The sequence below is a fragment of the Dendropsophus ebraccatus genome, chromosome 1, assembly GCF_027789765.1.
Source record: "Dendropsophus ebraccatus isolate aDenEbr1 chromosome 1, aDenEbr1.pat, whole genome shotgun sequence".
Lineage (NCBI taxonomy): Eukaryota > Metazoa > Chordata > Amphibia > Anura > Hylidae > Dendropsophus > Dendropsophus ebraccatus.
Window position 1 is genome coordinate 132,045,349 of NC_091454.1, and position 16,763 is coordinate 132,062,111.

General features: G+C 41.6%; 1 protein-coding gene across 1 annotated transcript in view; it reads left to right on the plus strand.

Moving 5' to 3' along the window:
* Window positions 1-16,763, plus strand: part of MKLN1 (muskelin 1) — a 54,103-nt gene that overhangs the window by 32,811 nt on the left and 4,529 nt on the right. Inside the window, exons 7-13 of the mRNA XM_069979059.1 lie at window positions 1,723-1,800; window positions 3,131-3,196; window positions 6,636-6,748; window positions 8,766-8,978; window positions 10,862-11,083; window positions 12,353-12,482; window positions 14,698-14,845. Coding sequence (XP_069835160.1) covers window positions 1,723-1,800; window positions 3,131-3,196; window positions 6,636-6,748; window positions 8,766-8,978; window positions 10,862-11,083; window positions 12,353-12,482; window positions 14,698-14,845 — 970 coding nt within the window. The remainder of the gene's footprint in view (window positions 1-1,722; window positions 1,801-3,130; window positions 3,197-6,635; window positions 6,749-8,765; window positions 8,979-10,861; window positions 11,084-12,352; window positions 12,483-14,697; window positions 14,846-16,763) is intronic.

The window sequence follows — 16,763 nt, forward strand, 5'->3', positions numbered from 1 at the left end:
TCTCATAGAGATCTCTGCAGCATAGATATGCTGCAGAGATCCTTGAGATAGGCACTCGTTCACTTCCGGCTGCTGCAGCCGGAAGTAAACGAGTGCCGAGGCGGGGACGGCGCCATCTTGGAGCGGTCCCCAGCCGGCTTCAGAAACTGAGATCGCTCCTCCGGGATAACATTCCGGAGGAGCGATCTCCGCCACTAGACACCAGGGAACGGCTGAATCCGGTAATCGGATGCAGCTGTCATGTTTGACAGCTGCATCTGATTACTGTATTAGCGGGCACGGCGATCGGACCGTGCCCGCTAATACCTACGGTCCGGGGCTACAAGCGGCACCCGGGACCGCCGTGGTTCAGAGCAGGGTCGCCGCGCGGCCCCGCTCTGAACGTCCTTACCGGCATCAGGGCGTAAATTTATGCCCGATGTCGTTAAGGGGTTAAGCACAAGGAGGAAAAAACTAAAACGCAAAAACGAAAATTATCCTGGTCCCGAAGGGGTTAAGAAGACATATATTCTATGTACACTTGTTTCTGTGCTTCACCTGTTCAAGCCACATGTCCAAAACTGTGGCAAATTTTTGTAAAACCACTTGCTTTTTTGTTGCACGGTCCTTGGCTGTATGGCACAGACGCTTGAGGTCTGTCAGGACTATGCAAATAAAGAAATAAGACATAAAAGCAAAACACTACAACCTTTTTTGCCTCCCCTCATGAGAATGTTTCTGATCAGACAAGGAAATGATGCCAAGAACGTTTGTTTCTTTTCCTGACCTAGTTTTTCCAGTCTTATCTGTCAAAGTAACTAAATGCTTCAGATCATTTTCATGACCTTTTTATGTTTTAAGCAAAAACAGCCACATAATATTAGCTTAAGGAAACCAGTAATTTTAAGTCTTAAAGTGTCACTATTAGAGATGAGCGAACCTCGAGCATGCTCGAGTCGATCCGAACCCGAGCGTTTGGCATTTGATTAGTGGTGGCTGCTGAACTCGGATAAAGCTCTAAGGTTGTCTGGAAAACATGGGTACAGCCAATGACTATATCCATGATTTCCACATAGCTTTATCCAACTTTAGCAGCCACCGCTAATCAAGTGCCGAACAATCGGGCTCGGATGGACTCGAGCATGCTTGAGGTTCGCTCCTCTCTAGTCACTATCGTTATAACTTTCTAAATCAGTAGATCATTTCTAAAACAGTAGACGTGAAATAAAGCATGTTTAGTTATCATGCTTTAAATCAAAGCTATACTTATCTGAAATCCAGGTCCAGTGTCCTGAAGGCAGCTTTTTAGTCTTATGCTGGTTGAAAAGAGACCAAATGCAGGAAATCCTGTTTTTTTTCTTTTTCAATCAGCACAAGACTAAAAAGATGCCTTCAGAAGACTAGACCTGGATAAGTATAGCTGGATAAGTATAGCTTTGTTAAAGAACAATAACTAGAAACAAAATTAATGGAAATTGCAAACTTGCTTTACTTCCCATACGTTGCTTTAGATGCTTATAACTTCAGTGCCCATTTAAGTTCAGAAAATTGGATTAGATATGTCCTGTAAGCAGATGTTGAGGAGTAAAGAATGATCGCAAGTCCAGTATGCCTGATCCTGTGTTCTGAGTTATGCACATGCACATGGAGTTAACATTTATGTATGGCAGCTGAAGACTGTTTTTATTGTTCTCTTTTATCTTTTAATGATACAATGCTGATTTCTTTTTTTTCTCCACTCAGATGGGCTTTTCAGTCAGTACATCAGTCAGCAAGAATACAAACCTCAATGGAACCAAATAATTCCTAAAAGCATTAAAGGTAACAATGAGTGGGTTGTGTACATAGTCAGGGAAAGAAATACCCCCTCCCCCCACACAGGCACTTACCCTATAGGTGTCCTTTAATAAAGAGATGTGCTTTTTGTCTCAGCTTTATTTGTTCTTATTATGCAGTGTAGCAATAAAAGGGGTGAAAAAGCTATAAGTTAACAGAAAACACCACAAACATTGTTTAAGCGTCTGCAGATTTTGAAGCTAAACTAAGGTTTTGCTTTTGCTGCCTGTTTTTACCCCATAGTCAGATTAAGTGGCAGGAGGTAAAGGACTTTGAAAACATTGAGTGTGAACTTGGCCTAAAGCATGTCCCTTCACGTTGTCAGGACCAGATATTTAAAAACAATGGTGCCAGGTCAATTACATTGAGTGACAATTGCGCTTGATAAACCCTCTTAACTATAATGGGCTAGTTTTTGTTTCTGTTATGGTTTCTGTCATCTTACTGGAAGAAATAGCGCTGTACCACTTTTTAAAAACTTTTTTTGCAATGGAAGTTCTTAAGGTTGAATTCAAATGTAGCATTTTATTTTTTGATCAGTATTTTTAGCCAAAACAAGGAATGGAACTGACATAGTGAATAACTATAATCAAAAGATTTGCACCTTTCTTGTGTTGGATTGAATCCCAGTTGCAGATAGATGTCTCAAACATTTTGTACTGAAGCAATTTACCTGCTATCCAAGGAGGAAATACCACTGTGTAGGGATGGGGGACTAAATGTTTTTAGAGAACTATATGAAAGTTGATTATATACGCAACTGTAGACCATGATTCTGTGGGAAGTGCAACTTATGACATTCTCTGATAAGCAAAAAAACTAATGTAGAATTTAGCAATGTGCTCTGTTTGAAAAGGGTTATCTTGGTCTAACAAATAGTTTGTTGAAGTGAGTACACTATGTGCTCATACTTTTTTATGCCATTTAATTAATTGATTTGCTCCCTAAGGAGAGACCCCCCCCCCCATAGTAAGTAAAACTTTTCAATTACAAAAAATGTCCATACAACAGTATAAGAGGGGACACAAAACGAATGTAAGTTCATGCTAGTGACTAGTCATTTATCAGTCTTTATTTTCCTATTTTTTATTTTTTTTTTGTACAAACTTCAAATCCTTTGTTTTAAATGACAAAACTCTGTCCAGAATCTGGGGAAAAAACTAAAGTCTAATAAAATGTATGATCTTTATTTCTTTATGTGCAGCCAACTTATTCTGCATTGCTTTTTAATTTAGATGTTACATTTACAGTATAACAGACCAACAGTCTCCCCCCCCCCCCCCCTTGCTAAACTTTCTTTGCACCTTTAATTTAGGAGATGCAGATGACAGTCGTCCAGGAATGAGAGGAGGACATCAGATGGTCATTGATGTTCAGTCTGGTTAGTAGAAATTAGTATTACATATTAGTTCTGTCTCAGGATAACTCAGGGAGCATTTGTTGCATAATAAAAGATGACTCCTTAATCGCTTTTTGGTGGGGTCCATAGAAAAAAATATGCCTTATTGACTGCATCCAAGATACATGTGTATGGAGGAGTTGGGGCTTTTAAGTGTCTTCTGTTCTTAGACTATGGAATGCTTGATCAGATTTCTAAAAGTAAAATGCCTTAGAAATTCTTACTGTTTACACTTTACATGCAAATACATTTTTCTTTTCTTATCTTACAGTATACATTTATAATGAGACATCTCAAATAAATTATGGTAACTTAGTGAGTTGTAGGTTAATGCTCTTGCATACACACTGACAGTCCTGAAAGATGACCTCTGATTCTCCACCCCGATTTCTCTTGTCTCAGAAACCCTTTGACAGGGTACATTAAAACAGTGTAGCTGTGTTTTGGTGGGGGATTATTAACTGTTTAGGTGATGACAAAGTATATATAATGTATGTTTATCTAAACGCAGGAGTATTGGGGCTCATAAGATGTTTTTCCTGTCTAATAGAAGCTTAGTGGACATGATCTGTCCCGATATGTTAACCCCTTTAGGTCAGCTTTAACCCCTCATAAACATAATTATTTTATTATATGTACTGCCACTAGTATATGTAGGTTCATGTCATATCTTTAACTAGTAATTTGCTGTTGCATAATGTACTTTATATAAAATAGATCATCACCTTATCCCCTTTTTTGTATGGGATTTGTGCCCATTCTTCTATTGTAGAATTGTGGTCTAACAAAACCCTTGGCATAACTTCTACTGGTATTTTGGCTGACAGCCCATCGGAAGCGCTTTCTGTTCCAGATTCCCCTCATTTGAATGAAGCTGTTGTGATGGTCAGAGGTTTTGAGCTGTGAGAATTATGTTCACAATGGGGCCTTCTCACTGAAGAAAAAGGCTAGAGTTGAACCCATCAGAAAACATAATTAGTTATTGAGCCAGAGTAACCATGTAAGTGCAGAACACCTCTCTCCCATTCTGTCACTATTTGTTGACTCATCAATCATGTGCTGACTTACTCATAAAGTTCATATACCTTCTGTATAAGTGTGTGAAGCTCCAAACAGAAGGTGTAAACACTTCTCCATACGCTTTGATGGGGTTCAACAGGAACAGTATCCCACAGAGTAAACATTGGCTACCTGTATAAGTAAAATGTGAGGACTGCTTCATTGTGCATATTTCTCAGTGCTGCACTGGAGGGTCTTGAATTCCTGGATTTAATGTAAACAAAAATGCGCTTACGCAAGATTAAGAATGTGATAATTTAATAGTTCGGGTGATTACACACACGGCGATACCAAATATCTTTATTTTTTTATTTATTTAATGTAAAGGGGGGGGGGTGGTTTAAACTTTTATCAGGGGAGGGGATTTTTTATTTATTAATAAAAACACTTTATTTTATTTTTTTTTACATACAGCAATTAGAAGTCGCCTGGGGGACTTTTGTATACACAGCACTGATCTCCCATTGAGATCAATGCTGTGTATATAATAGAGCAATCACCCGTCAGATCAGTGCTCTATTATACCGGTCTGCAACAGACCAGATGCACTGATTGCCGAGCCGGGATCAGCGTCATTCCAATGCTGAGCCACAGCCGGCTCAGTACAAGGGATCTCGGAGGGGGCATCCCCCCCCCCCCTAGACACCAGGGAGAGGGGCACAGATACTATTTAAATGCAGCTGTCAGCTTTGACAGCTGCATTTAAATAGTTAATTAGCCGGGAGCAGCGACCGGCCGCGCCGGCTAATACCCGCAGCCCCCAGCTGCTGAGAGGGCTCGCGCTGGGAGCCCTCTCTGTTTACCCTTAATGGCCGCATGACTAGTATACTCGTCATGTGTCGTTAAGAGGTTAAGGTTCTTTATTTCATCATGCAATTTGCATACAAAGATAAGTGATGTTTCAACCTAATAGGTCTTTCTTAAGCTTGAAGTCTGCGGAGAAGTTCTTGCACAGTACGTTCTCTCCTGTTATGTGACCTGGATGGCTGCATAATGTAGATCTATAGGCTTATCCAGGAGGGACAGAAACAGACCAGGGAGAGTGACTTTGGAACCTGAGGGGCCATTCACACTGAGTAAAAGTAGCAGAATTCTTGGGGCGGAGAGCAGAGGTGGGCGAGAAATCCTATTGAATCAAGCCGACAAATGGAATTTCAAGCGGCGCCTGTTACGCAGGCTCTGTCACTTTGGCTCAGTGTGAACGGGCTCTGATAGATCAGAAAAAACTGGGCGAAGACGAATTTAAACTTTTGACTTGTCTCTGTGACAGAGCTCAACAGCATCCAATGGAAAATATAGTCTTCAAACTTTTATTGCATGAAACAATACAGAAATCACAGCGACGTTTTGACTGCTTGAAAAAGACCTTAATGGTCAAAATGTCATTTCTGTACTTAAACAATAAAAGCTTGAAGACTACATTTTCTATTGGATGCCGTTGGACTCCTTCAACTCTTATGTACTAGTAGTTGGCATTTGGTTTTGCTGACAACCAAGCGCTCATCCATCCAGTCTTCTTGCCCACACGGACCTGGTTCCAAGATGCTGTTGGACTTTCACTTTTTCGTATTTGTTTGTGACTTGTCAAGCTGTCTCTGCGCTGTAGGAAATAAGAAGGATGGACAGCTGAGGTGATCACCCCCACCATGTGGGAGGTTTCTGCTCATTTATATATTACAAAACATAACATGCTTGGCTCATAAGATTAAGTACACCCCTCTAAAGGCAATACTGTAATAGTGCTTTTAAAACTCTTTCTGGCACAGAGATTAGTTACATTATGTGAGAGATCATCTTACACATTACCTTTGAAGGTGTGTTCCAGTGAGATGGAATTAAAAGCTTAAAGATATTTAAAAATTCAGTATACTTGTATTTGAAGAACTCAGTGTTTCTGTGATTCCAATGGGAGGGTGAGTATACTATGGAAACAAAAAACCCATTGTGTTCTTCAAATACAAGTATATTACACTATTAAATAACTTTGGCATGGGACTTATTTGTTTCATTCCCTCTTTGTTTATTATTGACATTAATTTTACAAATATAGTAAGGTCTGCTAGGAACTGTAGAGAAGCTTAGCAAACTATATCATGCAACATGTTGAAAGAAATTGTTACATTTTAGTACAATAAATACTCATATGAAAAACAATTTCCATTGCTTATAGGCAATCAATCAATAGTAGAGTCAACATTCTGTAGACCAAACCGAACGTATTATCCAATTTTTGATTGTCTAATGATAAAATTAAATGCCAAGTTTGTGCCAACATTTGCACTGGATAATTCAATGATGCCTTTTAGCCTTTTCTATAGCATTTTACTAATCTGTTTTTAACAATTTGTATCTTGTCGAGTAGAAACAGTATACTTATTCGGAGGTTGGGACGGCACGCAGGATCTAGCAGACTTTTGGGCGTACAGTGTGAGAGAAAATCAGTGGATTTGTATATCCAGAGACACAGAGAAAGAGGCAAGTGACCATTTTTTTACTGTGGGTTTTTGTTGTGTTTGCAGGAGGTTAAATACTGTCTAAGGGTGCCTTCACACATACCGACTCGCAGCAAAAAACTCGCTGCGAGTTTCTGCTATGAGCCGAGGTCCTGGAAGGCCCCTATCACTACATACAAGCGGTGGTGCAGCCAGAGCCAGGTAATGTATGGAGACAGCGGGACCGTTGCGGGAGCCGAAGGGGTTAAGGGGGCGGCTGCATTACAGACCACTGCTTGTATGTAGTGATAGGGGCCTTCCAGGACCTCGGCTATCACTACATACAAGCAGTGGTCTGTAATGCAGCCGCCCCCTTAACCCCTTCGGCTCCCGCAACGGTCCCGCTGTCTCCATACATTACCTGGCTCTGGCTGCACCACCGCTTGTATGTAGTGATAGGGGCCTTCCAGGACCTCGGCTCATAGCAGAAACTCGCAGCGAGTTTTATGCTGCAAGTCGGTATGTGTGAAGGCACCCTAACAGAGTAACAACACATGCTAGGCCAGCTTTATGGCAGTATCAGGTGAACTGGTCACCCCTCTTAGGAACTGTAGGAATTCCTGCAGTCTAAGGGTCCCTACAACGGCGGAATTTCAAGCTGAGCGGACACCAATTGAAATTCAGCCTGTCACATTGATTCAACGGGATGCCTCTTGTGCCTCTGCTGTACGCTGCTCTCTGCCCAAAGAATTGACATGCCAATTCTTCGAGGAGGCATGGCAATAAATCAATGTGACAGGCTGAATTTCAAGCGGCGTCCGCTCCGCTTGAAATTCCGCCACTTTTACTCTAGGCCATGAATGGGCCCTTACCCTCTAAGAAGATGTCACGTAAAAAGGACATGTGTAAATATTGTAAAAACTTATTAGAAAGCATTTCCTATTCTCACATTTGCCGCTGACATGCGGCAAATGAGACATGTCAAAAGTTTTTATCTTGACTGGTACACTTAAAGGGGCTGTCCATGGAGCACAGCACTGGAACCTTCTGCTCCTTGACGCTGAAACTTTTTGGGCCATCCCTATTAGATTGGGTTCAACTGTTGGCTCCCCTGTTGATTATCCAGGAGTGCATCCCCTTTAGTGTTTTACTGCTGCATCTGCTTGCATCTCTGTACTGTTACTAATTGCAATGCAAGGTACCACAGCGTTGTGCCGTTCAAGTAATCAGCTTTGTAACAAGCCACAGTAAAGACAGCGGCCCCTTCAAACAGATGATTGTTGAGTTTTGTTGTTTGGACCTATGACAGTTCTCCTGCCTGAGGATAGGCAGTCAGTTTTAAAGGCCCTGGCTAACACCTTTAAGCCCACTATTGCATATGGAAGTTAGTCTTGAAAGTCTCAGCTTGTGTAAACTGATAAACTATGACAAGGTTCATATCTGAAACTAATTTTTTTTTCTTGTGGTATATGTACAACTGGTATGCCAGTGAATACCACAGTAATCCCCCACTTGATCCACTGATGTCAATATACTGAATGTGGTTTAATAGTGACTATATTTGATACAATTGCAAGTGTATACAGGTTTTTTTTGTGGGTGTTAAAATTGCAGATGGCAATGCTTTTAAGGCCTGCATATGTGTTGATCATAGTCACTTCCAGACAGTCATGTTCAGTCCATTAAAGTCAATAGATCCAGTGGGTGTACATTGTAGTATTTGTTGGCATATCATTCGGCTGGTATACCAGACGAGCTGGGCTAGTAGCTTTGGATATGATTGTAGCTTTATTGGTGTAATCCTCAAACTCCTCCTTGAACAACTTAGCAGATGACTTCACTAAATGTGTTTTTCATTGAGTAACATTGCTTGTGTGTTCTTGTTTTTTGACACTGAGAATTCTATATGGAGTACGTCCTGTTTCTGTGTTCAGCTCATTCACAACATGATATACACTCCTTATAAATTTACAGACGTCAAAGAGTTTGGCAGACAAATTTATATGAAGCAAAAAAATAGAAACTCTATTTGTGCATGACTTTGTGATTCGTTCTCCTAGAATGGTCCAAGTGCGAGATCTTGTCACAAGATGTGTATTGACACTCAGCGGAGGCAGATCTATACTTTGGGCAGATATTTAGACTCCTCTGTGCGGAACAGCAAGTCTTTGAAAAGTGACTTTTATCGATATGACATTGACACCAACACCTGGTCTTTACTAAGTGAGGATACTGCTGCTGATGGCGGCCCAAAGCTGGTATTTGATCACCAGGTAAGTATAGAATAAAATATGAAAGTTGATTGGTATCTATGTACACTTATTTAACCCTTTAACGACTGAGGATAATAGTTTTATTTATATAGTGCTAATGTATTCTGCAGCTTACTACATGGAGAGAAAGGAGCTGTTGCACATCACGCCTATGGCTGACACTAATGCCACTCGGCTATATTTAAAAACCAACGCCAGGATGTTGGTACATAATTTGATCAAACTATATTGCCCCATGTACCACGTGCCGGTCTCCTGGTTCACATGGGTCCCTACACTAACTCCACACTGTATCAGTCAACGACCGCCAACCCCGCAAAGCATGCACAGACAGGAAAGGGAGGCCATGGAATGGCCCTGCAACCCCAATTTCACAGGACCAAACCCAAAGTGCCCCAACAAACCCAGAAGGCACCACTGGTGGAGAAAGCTGCCACCAAACACAAGTGTGAATATGGTATTGTAGTCACCATTACTGCTGCAGGTAGAATGTGAAGGATAGGAGGTACTAGACATGTGAGCACAGGTGTATCCTGCTAATTTGGGTCATGTGGGTCTTACAAAGGGGAGTGCCAACTGCTCAGAAAAGGAAGAAAAATAAAATACGACATGGAGAGAAAGGAGCTGCTGCACATCACACCTATGGCTGACACTAATGCCATCGGCTATATTTAAAAACCAACGCCAGGATGTTGGTATATAATTTGATCAAACCATATTGCCTCATTGCCCTATTACAATTCTGGGGGTACATATATTGACAAAATCAGACATTTATAGGGGTTATAGACATGTAGCCATCAAGTCAGACATGAGTAGTGAGTGTCCTGCTTGCAAAAGCTTACAATCTTGAAGTAGAGGAGGTGACCAATTTAGATTTACTTAGAAATCAGGCATGTCCAAACTTTTTTCGAAGAGTGCCAAATTTGATGAAGTGAACATGTGCGAGGGCCGACCATTTTACATGCTACATGCTATATGCTTTATAACACAGGCAGATAATAGCAAGCTGGATACCTGGGGGGCCGTAAAAGTTCGGAACGCGGGCCGCAAATGGCCCTCCGGCCGGACTTTGGACATGCCTGACTTAGATGGACTCAGATAGCTTGCAGTTGCTCAGCCAATGGGAGCTGAGCAAGCAGAGTCAGCTGACAAGGCAGGGGAGGGGGAGGCTGGTGTAACAGGAACTAGACCAGCCCTCCTGCTGATGACTCATTGTCACAAGAAGGAGCTGAGAGAAGAAACTGATGAGGACAGTAATTAGGTATGTGTGAGTTTCCTGCACTTCCTGGTGGAGGGGGAAAAAGACAGGGAAGGGAGGCAGATAGGTGATTAAAGCACATTACAGAGTTATATAACTTTGTAATGTGCTTCAATTACTGGGAAAAAGTTTTTCATGGGAGTTGTCCTTTAAGGCACATTGACCTAATGATGCCAACATAAAGTAGACATATTGTAAATGCATAGGGCATCTCTTTAAGCTGTGTCGCCTTCCTCTTTAGAGACTGTGCTGGGCTGATGTCACAGCACAGAATGGCGGAGCTAGAACGCAGCAGTAACGTCAGACTTTCAGCGGCTAAGCTCCATTCAAAGTAAGCTTGCCCAGAGTACCCCTTTAACAGCTCCCAGAGGCCACTGCTGTCAGAGTGGTCGGGGATCTAGGCAATGAGCTGTCTGCTCTATCGGGAGAGAAAGGGATTTGCTAATGCTTTCTTTTGCATTCTGTATGAACAAACGTTTAGTAAATAACCATTTAAGAAACATACAGACCTAGTTAGCCTGGTCACTAAGAGGTTAATACATGTACCTACATTGATGGTGTGTTTCCCCAGGTATATCTTCCTTGACAATAGCTGTAACCTCAGTATCTTCTATTTCTTTAGATGTGTATGGATTCAGAAAAGCATATGATCTATACCTTTGGAGGACGAATACTTACCTGCAATGGTAATGTTGATGATAGTCGGGCCAGTGAACCCCAGTTCAGTGGGCTTTTTGCTTTTGACTGTCATACTCAAATCTGGAAACTTCTACGAGAAGACTCTTGCAATGCTGGACCTGAAGATATACAGTCCCGGATAGGGCACTGCATGCTTTTCCATTCTGTAAGTTTTTTTTCCAGGTAACTGGCAAATTGTGCTGTATATGAACTTCTAGAATAGAATTGCAGACTTTAGCAGTGAGAATTGGAAAGGGAGGTTTAAAGTGTACCACTCAATGTCAGCAACTTTGCTTAAATAAATAGTACAAGTGAATAAAAGAAACTATGATATTTGTTAGAGAAAAATCTCTACTACAGTTTTTCCTTAAAGCCCTTTTACAGGGGCCAATTATCATTGAGTGTTCCTAGGAACCTTCATTCACTCAATTGGCCTGTGTAAAAGGGCCAGCGATTAGCTGATGAGTAAGCAAGTGCCCATTTATCGGCTGATTTGATCTTTTGTGCAGCTGATAAAATCATTATTGGCCACACATCTATGTAAAGGTGTAACTGATAATAATGTATTTAAATGGCTGCATGAGTGACACAACAATTGTTTGTGTAGCTTGGTGACCCTATTAATTGAGCTTTGTAAAAACACTGCAAGCGAGCAATGATCTCGCTGGGGGTTTGAGATTTTACACGGCTGCATATTGGCCCTTCTAGAAAGGCTTTTAGGCTGCATTCGCATGCTCCGTGTTCCGCACGGAACACGGATGTGGAATGCCTGTAACAGACTTCTCCCCCCGCCCCGCCAGCATCTGTAATAAGATGCTGGGAGCAGGGGAACTGTACAGATATGCGCCGTGCTGTAGTGACTGTCCATTACAGGGCTGCGCATATCTGTACAGTTCCCCCGCTCCCAGCATCTGATCACAGATGCTGCCGGGGCGGGGGGGAGGGGGGAGAAGTTTGTTACAGGCATTCTACGTCCGTGTTCCGTGCGGCACATGGAACGTGCGAGTGTGAGTGGTATGTAAGGTGCTACAAAAAAGGCAAACGCTTTCATCCATGCTGCTGTAGGTTTGCTACAGAGAGAGGAAGAAGAGCATAAGCCCTTGTTTTCTGTGAGCCCGTTTAGTGGAAAAATCCTAGTATCTAGTCACTCACTGTTTGGCTGGCACTACATGGCGATTTCTGGTTGTACACACAGAAACTAATGTGTCCCAATGCCCAATCATGCTACTCAATCACTCATGCAAGTGCAAAGTCCATTTCTGATATAGAGCTTGCAGAGGGGTAAAGTTGGTAAAAATGCCAGATACAAGGCATATAATGGCCAGAAAAAATGTTTATTTCTCAGGGACACACATTGTAGCTTATGTAATACTACTACTACTTCATTTTAGTGAACTACTTAATAACTTTTACCACCTTTAAATTTTTTTGGTAGAAAAACCGCTGCCTGTATGTGTTTGGAGGGCAAAGATCAAAGACCTATTTGAATGACTTCTTTAGCTATGATGTAGACAGTGACCATGTGGATATTATATCAGATGGCACTAAGAAAGATTCTGGCATGGGTAAGTGAATCCACTGTTGACCAAAAAGATGTAAAGTATTTGGCAAGCTTAATGCATTCTTTCAAGGCACTGTTGTCAGTATTTGTCAGTATTTGTCAGTATTTGTCAGTATTTGTCAGTATTTATCGCCATCTGCTGTTCAAAGAGTAATAAACAGGGAATTTATTTTTTTTTTTTAAATATTTTTAGGCTCCCTGTAGTAGTGAGGGCAAATGGGTCCCTAGAATGCTAAAAAGTTGTTTCACTTGTGTCCCCTGCTCTCAACCATTAAACAGAATTAACATGATTTATGGTGCTTTTGTGTCTACAAATGTAGTTTTTATTGGACTTTGAATGTAAAACAAGCTTTGTTTGGGGTAGTCTTATCAGTTTTCATTGGAATTGTGCTCATGCTGTATCTATTACAATATGACATATAATTTGGTGTACAGCATGTATCAGTGCCTAGTGTCAAAAGCACAAAGCCCCTTAAAATATATAGAAATCCCATGAAATAATGGGCTTTCATGTGGCTTTAACATAAGTACCTGATTTAAACAATAGATCATTTTCTGATGACACATTTCCTTTAAATTTTACACATTTTCTATTTTTTGATTGTACTATCTAAATTTTAACATAATACTGAAATCTTGCAGTTTCCATTCTGGTCACTAGGCCTAAAACTAAGCTAAGGCTTCTGGATCTGTACAGATCATTTCCCAGCAGTGCCCTCCTTAGAAACCTAGAGTTTCTATGTTCTCTCCGTGTTTGCGTGGGTTTCCTCCGGGTACTCCGGTTTCCTCCCACACCCAAAAACAACCATTAAATATATAAAAAAAAAGAAACCTAGAAAGGAGTACAGTGAAAGGTGACACCAGTATATACTTAATAGGGGTAAACAATAGCTGTTGCCCACAAATCACCCCTCTTCCATATAGAGACCTCTACATAGGTCATTGAGCATGCCCAGAAGCCTTTATTGCTCATTGCTTCATTGGGAAAAAGAAAATTCACTGTCCCCTTCATTTGGAGGGCACAACTCTTGTACCAACATATACATGTGACCAGCCAAACCCCTCCGGGGAACTTTTTTTTACCATGGAATTTCAAACCACTTAGCCAGCATGATGTCAATCAAGAGGACACTTAAAGGGGTTGGCCACTTTATAGTAAAATTGCTCAATGTACAGTATTAGTAGGTTTACTCACTGTATATACTGACAGTAGCTCCCTTGTATACCTCATAAAACTCAAATCAGACTGCCCTCCTCCAGGCTGGGCTGCCCTGCTCTGTGGTGTTTTGGTCCATAAGATTGCTAACATGGAGGAGCATGTGACCAGGCCCCGCCCCCCAATGTCCACCACTGAGCCTGTATATGTCTATGGAGGACACAGTGGACAGGGCATGGTCGCAGGCTCCTCCATGTCGGCCATTTTATGGACAGAAACAAAACAGAACAGAGCAGCCCAGCCTGGAAGAGGGGAGCCTGATGTTAGCTCTATGAGGTACACAGGGAGCTGCTGTCAGTATATACAGTGAGCACACTTACTAATACTTTGTACTGACCTATTTTACTATAAAGTGGCCAACCCCTTTAATTGACAGCTCTTGGGTCAGCCTGCACACATCCCTGTATTTATTACAGATGAGCGAAACCCCAGCGCCCCGTGGCATTTGATTGTGGGTGGCTACATTGTAGCATGTTAAAAATGCAACACCAACACGCTTTAAAGTTAAAAACTTCTTAATCATGGCCTTATGCTGTGATTAAGTTTTTATTTTTAAAACGTGTTGGTGTTGCATTTTTAAAGTGCTACAATAAAAAGCTTGAAGTTTTATTTACATGTGGGCTGGAACTATTGCTAATTATGTTCTTTGGATACACACTGTGTCATCCCGGCTTCTTTCATGCTCCATACCATAGGACCCAGTTCGCTGATGCATCATCTGATGGGAAGGGTTAGCTGACATACTTTGATTTATGAATGCCCTAGAAAACATGGATTCAGCCAGTGGCTGTATCCATGTTTTTCAGCCAGCCTTAGGGATGCATCCATCTTCTGCAGCCGCTGGTAATCAAATGCATACATACCAAAATACTCAGTTAGAGGGACTCAAAGGCCGAGTTAAGTTTGTCAGTAAGAGTACAGCTTTGAATCTTTTAAAGTAATTTTCCTTTTGATCCATAGGAAGTCATATTGTAACACATTGTTCATCTTTCTGCCTTTACAGTGCCAATGACAGGCTTTACTCAGAGAGCTACCATTGACCCAGAATTAAATGAAATCCATGTTTTGTCAGGACTTAGTAAAGATAAAGAAAAGCGTGAAGAGAATGTTAGAAATTCCTTCTGGATTTATGATATTGTACGAAACAGCTGGTAGGTAACACCTCCATGTTTATGTCCTTTTTCTCAAATTACAAATAATGAGATATTAATGAGGTGTTCCCATCTCAACTAACATTTTTAAACTTGTAGGGCACATCGGGTTTAAATACTTTTGCAAATACATTTTATTACCTAACTGTGTGTGTGTAAATGCCAAAATGTATTAACCACTGTATGCATGTTTTCTTGAACTCCCTAGGGCTGCATCCAACTTCAGCCTCAAAAACGCATATATAGCTTTTTAAATGTGCTGTTAGAGCACACAGCACACTTTCCATACATGTTTTTATATACTCCCTGCCTCCTCCGTGTAATCCATAAAGTAACTTTATAAAACTGGCGCCCGGTATGCAAATTACCTCAGGTAGTCACCTGGGCGGTGTTCAGCTAGATGGTAGTCACTGTCAGTCCGGGTCCCCTGGGCGTTCCTCGGCGGTAATCACGCCCCTCTGGCCGTGATTCGAATCACCCAGTAGCTCTGACATAACTTGTGAGTGCGCCTACGTTCTTACACCGCCGCGCATGCGCAGTACACTCGCTTCCATTCAGGCTGTACTGCGCCTGTGCAGAATAGCCTCGAACTCTGTGTGAGCCGGAGTTCGAGGCTATTCTGCACAGGCGCAGTACAGCCAGAATGGAAGCGGGTGTACTGCGCATGTGCGGCGGCATAAGAACGTAGGCGCGCCAACGTCGTGCACGGCGCGCTACTGGATGATTTGAATCACGCCCAGAGGGGCGTGTTTACCGCCGAGGAACGTCCAGGGGACCCGGACTGACCGTGACTACTATCTAGCCGAACACCGCCCAGGTGACTACCTGATGTAATTGGCATAATGGGCGCCAGTTTTATAAAGTTACTTTATGGATTACACGGGGGAGGCAGGGAGTATATAAAAACATGTATGGAAAGGGTCCTGTGTGCTCTAACAGCACATTTAAAAAGCTATATATGCATTTTTGAGGTGATTGGTTCCCTTTAAACACATTCTGTTCTGTAGGGCTGTTTGAGAACCAAGCAGTGTTTTCTCATATGAAATTATGTAAATTCCAGAGTCCACCACTGTTTAAAGCTATAACTTCATGCTGGTGGCACTGAATTCTTGTAATGGCGCAGTTGACTGTATACACTTACAATGCAGTCAACATAAGAATTCTGTCTCCTGTGCGCCCCTGAACAGTCAGCGTACCTGCAGGATAAAAATTAATAAAAAATGATCAAAAAGTCAAACCTATACCACAGTGAAAAAATACTGATCGTGGCACAAAGAAATGCCACCGAATCCGTTCTGTAGACCTAAAATAAAAAAAATTATAGGGCTAGAATATGACTAAGAATATGGCAATATTAAAACAATGTAGAAAATATAAAACATTTTAGTTAAAAAAAAAAAAAAAGTAAAATATCGTCCTGGTACCATAGCTTTACCACACAGTAATTGGTGATGTTTTTGCGTTATACTTTATGGTAAAAGTTGGGGTGTCATTACAAAGTATAGTTGGTACCAGAAAAAAACAAGCCCTTATATGGCTCTGTAGATTGGACATTATGGCTCTTAGAATGTGAGGAGATAAAAATGAAAATACAAAATGAAAATATCAGGTCTTGAAGGGGTTAATAAATGCCCGGAAATAGGGCTGACTGAATTTACAGTAGTAGTGAAGTGCTAGGCTTGGTGATTGGCCAGCTGACTCCATGCCGCTTCAGGTGCTTGGAAAAGCTGCATCCAGTCCTGGGCAACTAGGAGAAGTTTTCCAGGACTGGGTCCAGATTTTCCAGGCACCCGGAGCGGAGCAGCATGGAGTGCAAAGGAAGCAGTCTGACAAGTGGACTGCCAAGCCTAGCGAATTGCTTCAACACTACTGAAAATTCAGTCTTCCCTACCTATAACATTTTCCCTCATTTAGTTTA